Source organism: Lycium ferocissimum, chromosome 10 (assembly GCF_029784015.1).
Source record: "Lycium ferocissimum isolate CSIRO_LF1 chromosome 10, AGI_CSIRO_Lferr_CH_V1, whole genome shotgun sequence".
Classification (NCBI taxonomy): domain Eukaryota; kingdom Viridiplantae; phylum Streptophyta; class Magnoliopsida; order Solanales; family Solanaceae; genus Lycium; species Lycium ferocissimum.
In genome coordinates, this window is record NC_081351.1 from 23,077,134 (window position 1) to 23,084,318 (window position 7,185).

Sequence of the window (7,185 nt, forward strand, 5' to 3'; positions counted from 1 at the left end):
TTGATAAGTGTTGGTCTCTATTTTTTATTTTTATGTGGATGAAGTTTGATCCCATGACCTGTGGATTAGATTGTGATTGGGACATGAAGGAACTTTTGTCCCACGTAGGGAGAAGGAAAGAGATTTATTAGGTATAAACAAAAAAATACTTTTATTCTAGCTTTAAAGAATTGAGAAGATAGCAAGTCCTCGTATTGTTGTAGTCCCTAAGCTTGGTCAAATAATTTGATTGATTTATTTTTTGAACCAAAATTGCATTTTTGTTTTCCTAAATTTTCCCGCCGTTTTTCACCGTAAAAAGCAACATTAATATTTTCAAAATTTTATTTTTATCAAAAAGGCACCTGCTGCCTACTTCCATTGTTTTCCAAAATGACATTAGATAGGGTTGCACCATTCTATCCCAAAAAAAATTATAATTGTCCTCGGTATTTTCGAGACATCTGATCAAAGATGGAGGTATTTACATATATAATAAAGTCGATACATGAATGAAACTAAGAGTTGAGTGAAGTATCAAACTAAAAAAATCAAACAAGAATAAAAAGAAAAAGAACCAATAGAAGCAATTATAAGTATAAATAAATAGCTTCATGTTGATTTTGTGCAATATCAAAATGTGGTAATGAGATCAACTAGCTTGACTTCATTTTCTTAGCAGCAACCTCTTTTGCCTTTTGCTCAAAAAAGCTTCCATCATAAGCACCTCGTACTGATTCTTTAGTCAATACACCATCCTCGTTTTTTCCCACACTATATAGAATCCTCCAATCTGTTATAGCATTAAGCCTATACACACACACACACAAAAAAAGTATGATTACCAATATTTTACCATGGAACTTTCGCCCAAAAGGAAATTAAATACTCCCTCCGTCCAAATTTAAGTGACCTACTTTCTTTTTTGGTCTGTTCCAAAAAAATCTTTTTCTATATTTGGTAAGTTTTCTAATTCCAACATTTTACGTGGCAAGTTTAAGATCACAAAATTTAAAGGACTACATACATCTTTAATTTAAGCCCACAAAATTTCAAAGTCTCCCTTTATTTCTTAAACTCCGTGCCCAGTCAAATTAAGACACTAATAAGTAGGCGTTTGGCCATGAAAACCCAATATTTTTCACATTTTTTGGAATTTTGAAGTTGGAGTTGAAAATGGAGTTGTGTTTGGTTATCGTTTTTGCAAAAGAATATTTGGTTGTTTGAATGTACTAAAAGTGAAAAAATGATTCTAGGTGTTTTCTAAATTCCAAATACAACTTGAAGTTGTATTTGTAATTTTCATGACCAAACGCTGATTTTCAAATAAAATAAAAAAAAATCCCAAAAAAAAGTGAAAAATTCTCACGGCCAAACAGGTTAAATTGGGACGGAGGGAGTACTTTATAGACAATGTATATCACTTCAAGGGAAAAAAAAATTAAAAGACTTATAAACAGTAAGTACCATCCAAAGTAGTCCTTAGGTTATCGTTTTTGCAAAAGAATATTTGGTTGTTTGAATGTACTAAAAGTGAAAAAATGATTCTAGGTGTTTTCTAAATTCCAAATACAACTTGAAGTTGTATTTGTAATTTTCATGACCAAACGCTAATTTTCAAATAAAATGAAAAAAAATCCCAAAAAAAAAAAAGTGAAAAATTCTCATAGCCAAACAAGTTAAATTGGGACAGAGGGAGTACTTTATAGACAATGTATATCACTTCAAGGGAAAAAAAAAAAATTAAAAGACTTATAAACAGTAAGTACCATCCAAAGTAGTCCTTAGGTTCTCTATTTTTCTTGAGCAATTCGTCCACTTCGTCAGATGTTAAAGAATCTGAATTTTTGTGTGCGTACTTCTTGAAAATCTCCTCAAACTTCTCTGGCACAAACCTTCACAAGTATGGAAAACATTCAATAAAATAGTGTTTTTTTTACGGAAGAAAATATTTTTGCAAGGAAAATGTTATTCCGGGAAATAAGTGATTTTTAATTTAATTTTGGTGTCCGATAAGTAAGCAAAAAATATTGTTTCAAAACATTTATATAATTTAAATAAATATTAAGGGTATGGCGTGGGTGGGAGGAGTTTGGGTGGGGCCAGACTCTCTACACCCGTGTACGTGCCTATTTTAATTTAGGAGGTATCAAAGCGTAGTTTTGGCTAAAAACGCTTTCGATTTCTTGCTAATTGGATTCTTGTTGTACTATGTACAGTGCGATAGTAGTCGAGTGTTGTCCGTGGCTGCTGTTGCGAAGGAAATACTCAAGGATCGAGTAACCCAACTTGATGGTTGGGTCAACCATTTTAACGGATAAGCATAGACTACTGCAGAAAGGGGATTGGGGGTGGGGTGGGCGGGGGGTTTCGGGGTGCAGGGGCAGGGGTGAAGTGGAGTCTTGGGGGTTGGTAGGTGACAATCAATGTGAAATGTCGTTTATAAAACCTGTTTTCCTGCTTTCACTAAAAAATTAATTTTTCGTTTTTTAAGAAACTTGTGTTTTAAAAAAAAATATTTTTAAAAACATGCACATAATCAGAACCAATAGTGTTTAAGTCATATTTACCGTCCTTCTGCATCGTAGGCACCAGAATCACTGCCATGAATGCCATATTTGATGTTTTTAATCACAATAGGGAACAGTAGAGACGGCCATTTTCCCTGTGAACAAAACAAATAAATGAGGATTTGACTAGTAAATTTCGTGCAATAAAAGTGAAACTTTTATTTTCAAAATATAGAAGAAAAAAAAAATGATTTCTAACTTGCTTGTCGTCATCTTTACGAGCTAAATTAGACTGGATTTAGAATTTCATAAGAGTTTTTACTTTTACACGCCGTTTCAATATATGTGTTTTTTTATATATTCTATAAGTTTTTTAATCCAACATTTTCATTTTATCCTTGATGACACTCTTTTATAGAAATTATTACATAGACATGTATAAGACTACAAAATTTGAAGGATATTTTTGGTGTACGTAATATACACCTTTAGTTCAAAATCATAAAATTTAAAGAAAAGAAAATTACATTCTTTTACTTCGTGCTTAGTTGAACTAAAATACATAAAATTAAACCGAAGAATTATTTATTTATGTATAATTTTATTTGCATGCGATATCAAAAAACGAAAACTTTTATTTTATTTTCCACCTGATGTTCTGTTTCTATTCCGAAGCGTCGATTAATCTGAATTCACACAGTGTAAGGCTCATTAAAGGAGGAACCGCTCTTTATCAAAAAAAAAAAAATCCTACTTTTATTAAAGTTCCAAACCGATACTTTAATTAAAACGAAATGATATTCTTTATTAAACCTCTCACAATTCTTCATAGTAAGAAAGAAAACTTCAAGCTAACTAGCTAGAAACAACTAGCTGTGAACTATCAAAGAAGTTAATTTTACAACTCTATTGATTTATGTCTACCGCTGCTTCCAGCTCTAGTCTAGAGTCTAGACAACTAATCCACCAATCTGTTGACATTTTTTTTTCTCTTTTAATTTAGAATTCAGAATTAATTACTCTCTATTCCAATTTATGTAATATAATTTAACTAAGCATGAAGTTTAAGAAAGAAAAAAAACTTTTCAAATTTGTGATCTTTACAAGTCATAGATATTTATGTGATTGTAAATTATTTCAGTAAAAGATAAAAAGGGTAGTTTTAAGTTAAATTATTTGTGAATATAGAAATGTATCATTTTTTTAAACAGACTAAAAAAAAACGTATTACATAATTGAGACAAAGGGAGCAATTTTTTAAATGAAAAGAGGTAAAATCTAGTATTCATATTTGTGGGATAATTATATTTTTATTTATAATAAAAGAGTACAAAATTTTGTAACTAAACGGCAAAAATCTCATGCTTATCTCATTTAGCTACGGATTAGCGACGAATTATAAGAAAATCAAATTAGCTAGGAACTATTTAGCGGCGAATTAGTTGGGATTACCGACAAATTCCGTAGCTAATCCCGTATTTTCTAGTAGTGAGTAACTAATTTAATAATACATTATTAATATGTTTAATAGTTATAAAATAAAAAGTTGAACATTTATTTAGTCAACTTTCATTTCTTTGAATCGAACAAAATTTTTACTCGTACTTCGGTGTTATATCTAATCAATTACTAATAATGCGCAGAAAGAAAAAGTTGGAATAGATAAAACTCAAACGATTTTTGTGTGATTCAAATTTCATCCGAATCCGACCAAATCCATATTTTTATCATTTTAATCATGAGAAAACACTTTAAAATATGTTATAGCCTATAGGTAATCAATTACTAATAATGCTCAAAAAGAAAAAGTTGGAATAGATAAAACTCAAACAATTTTTGTGTGATGCAAATTTCATACGAATCCAACCAAATCCATATTTCCATCATTATAATCATGAGAAAACACTTTAAAATATCTCATCGTCATAATACTTTTAAAAAAAGCTACTCCATTATTGTCCAATATTGATGCCCCTACCTTACCACAGTCAATTATTGTAACATGCCTAATGGCTACCACATAAATAATATCCTTTTATTCCCTGCAATATACAGAAATTACTTGTCGTCTTCTGAAAATATTTTACTTGTGTCAAAGCAAATATAAGTAAAATATTTTTTACTGTTATTAGTAAAAGACTTAGAGATTTAAGAAATAAATATATAATGTCACATTAAATACTATTTTTGGCCTATTTTCTAACTCACACACTACAAAGATAGAAAATCACTCTCCATACCATTTAGCATCGCAAAAGGGATATTTGGATAGAAAATATTATAGTTATTAAACTAGCACAGCGTGGATAGTTAATATTTTTTTTTTTTTAGGTTCTAACTTGAAAATATATAATCCATCTGCGTGTGTTTATATGTACTTGCATGACTAATTTTATTTTAACCTTTCTTTATTGTATTTTGGCTTCAAACGTGATAAATATCCCGTTCTTAGAATTTCATATAGTAGTGTTAAAGACATAATTCAATAAAAGAAAAATATATTCTCTCTAAAATTCTACTAAGATGAAATAATCACACGCTTCAATATAATTTTGCATTAGAGAGAGATCCTCAAATCTCATTGTTTAGCAATATGATTAAGTGAACGAAAGTGTTAATATAATTAAGTAAATAAAAATATGTGACTTTGGAAAGCTTAAACTTTTAAATGAAATTCTACTTACTGGTCGTGTCTTGTGACTAGTAACAACATGGATGAGCACAGCAGCCAAAAGTGAACGGAAAACATTACGTCCCAATTTTCTGAAACCTGAGAGATGATAAGAACCAAAAATATAATAAGAAAATTGTGAAAGAAAAATAATAATTTAAGTACATAAAATTAGAGAAAATTTCAAATTTACTAAAAAGAATAGAAAAAACAAATTAAGAAAACTTCAAACCTTGATATGTTTCCCAAGGGTATATAATTCCATCTTTGTTGGTATCAAAGAACATTACATGCTTTTGTAAAGGGGTCAGTTCATCATGATTTCCAATTCCTGCAGGAATATATATATATATATATATATTATATGTCACGTGAAATTACAAATACGGTTAAAAAAAAAAAAGAATACTTAACAAGTTTTTTATATTAAGATGTGAATATTTCACTTTCTTTAAGAAGATTTAAGCCTGTATCAACATTGTAAGAATATGCATAGAATCAAATGAGCAAGGGAAAAACTACACCCTGCTTGCAGATTCGGCAGAATCTAATAATTTAATCTAAAGCCTGTAGTTATATTAAAAATCACTTAATACATATAAATAATTTATTCAGATCTCAGCAAACACCTAACACGCTGCCCTTTTAGAATCCAAAATCGTAAACTCAAAATCCTAACCCTATCTCAAAATTCATGAGTTGTGGATAATTTAGTGGAGTAATTAACTAGGTAAATCATGGGACAATGGATCAAAAAATTATCGTCACTTTCTCGCTACAAAGAAATGAATTAATTGTTGCTCAGCTATCCCTAAATAGACAGTAGCTAACAAGATACTTACAATCATCGCTAATCCGTTGTTAAGTAAGATTAGCGACAGATTTTTGTTATTTAGCAACATAAGTTATCCGTCGCTAATTCCTAATTCCTAGTATTTTTTTTTAGCATCCCATCTTTATAACTACTAAGATGAGAAAAATAATAGTACAACTTAACAACAATATTTTTAATATGAAAATGCTAATCTCCAAGAGTGTGTGTGAGAGAGAGAGAGAGAGTGTGTGTTGCATACCATCAGATTGAGAACTGCTTGAGGAAGCCATGGAATCAAACTTTGAATGTTTTTTTTTTTTGTGAATTAAATAGAACAAAAAAAGGAAGAGATATTAAGAAGAAGAAAGATTTAAAGGGGAACTTCAATATACTGGTTTTTTTTTTAATGGAGAAGAAAGTGAAGAATATATAATGTAAGAAGTTAGTAATAGAGAGACTTTCATTTTCTTTCTTCCTAATTTCGTGCACCAAACAAGGAAAGAAGTTTGACTTTTTGATACATTCTCTACCTTTCCAAATTTAGATATTTAAATATACTTTTCTTTAACTAGTCTACTAGTATTACTACTATATATATAGAAATGGCACTTAGGCAGGACAAACATGAAAATATGATGTCAGGCTGGGGTAAATTAGTAATTTCAATTTGTACTTTCTATTATACTATGACGTCAACATGCCTGTTTCACCTCGAGGGCATGCAGGTAATTATACATAAAATGGGGCAAGTATGCAAGGTACTCCCTAACGTGGATCCCACTTTTCCATATCCATCCAAGCATTCCTGACCATTTGTATTCAAACATAATAAATTCAAAGGAGTAATTACTCTACTGTTTTTTATCACCAGTGTTTTAAAAGGCGGGGGCATAAGGCAGGAGTTTTATATTTGCCCCGGCGAGACGTAAGCCCCAAGGCACGGGGCGTAAGCCCCATGGGTATATATTTTTAGTATTCATAAAAATATTTAATTACAATAAATATTTTAAATAGGTAAAATTACATAAAAAAAATAAAAGAAAGCGTAAATAAATGATAATAGTAACATTAGTATTTATATTAGTGAGGATCAATTCAAGTCAATAAGATATTAGCCATGTGTTTTAAAGACATTACCTAGGATGTTATTATAAAAACTTTATTTAATAATATGAAGATTTGAGTAGTTTAGTTCAAAGTTTTAAAACGTA

The 7,185-nt window shown here is 29.9% G+C and overlaps 1 protein-coding gene across 1 annotated transcript; it reads right to left on the bottom strand.

Annotated features, from left to right (window-relative positions):
- Positions 1–504: 504 nt before the first annotated feature.
- On the bottom strand, positions 505–6,511 carry LOC132032858 (probable peroxygenase 5). The gene is made up of 6 exons (XM_059422629.1): positions 6,234–6,511; positions 5,393–5,491; positions 5,174–5,259; positions 2,550–2,644; positions 1,749–1,874; positions 505–789 (listed from the first exon to the last, which is right to left on the bottom strand). The coding sequence occupies exons 1-6, from the start codon at positions 6,262–6,264 to the stop codon at positions 636–638; spliced, it is 591 nt and encodes a 196-aa protein (XP_059278612.1). The 5' UTR covers positions 6,265–6,511; the 3' UTR covers positions 505–635.
- Positions 6,512–7,185: the final 674 nt, after the last annotated feature.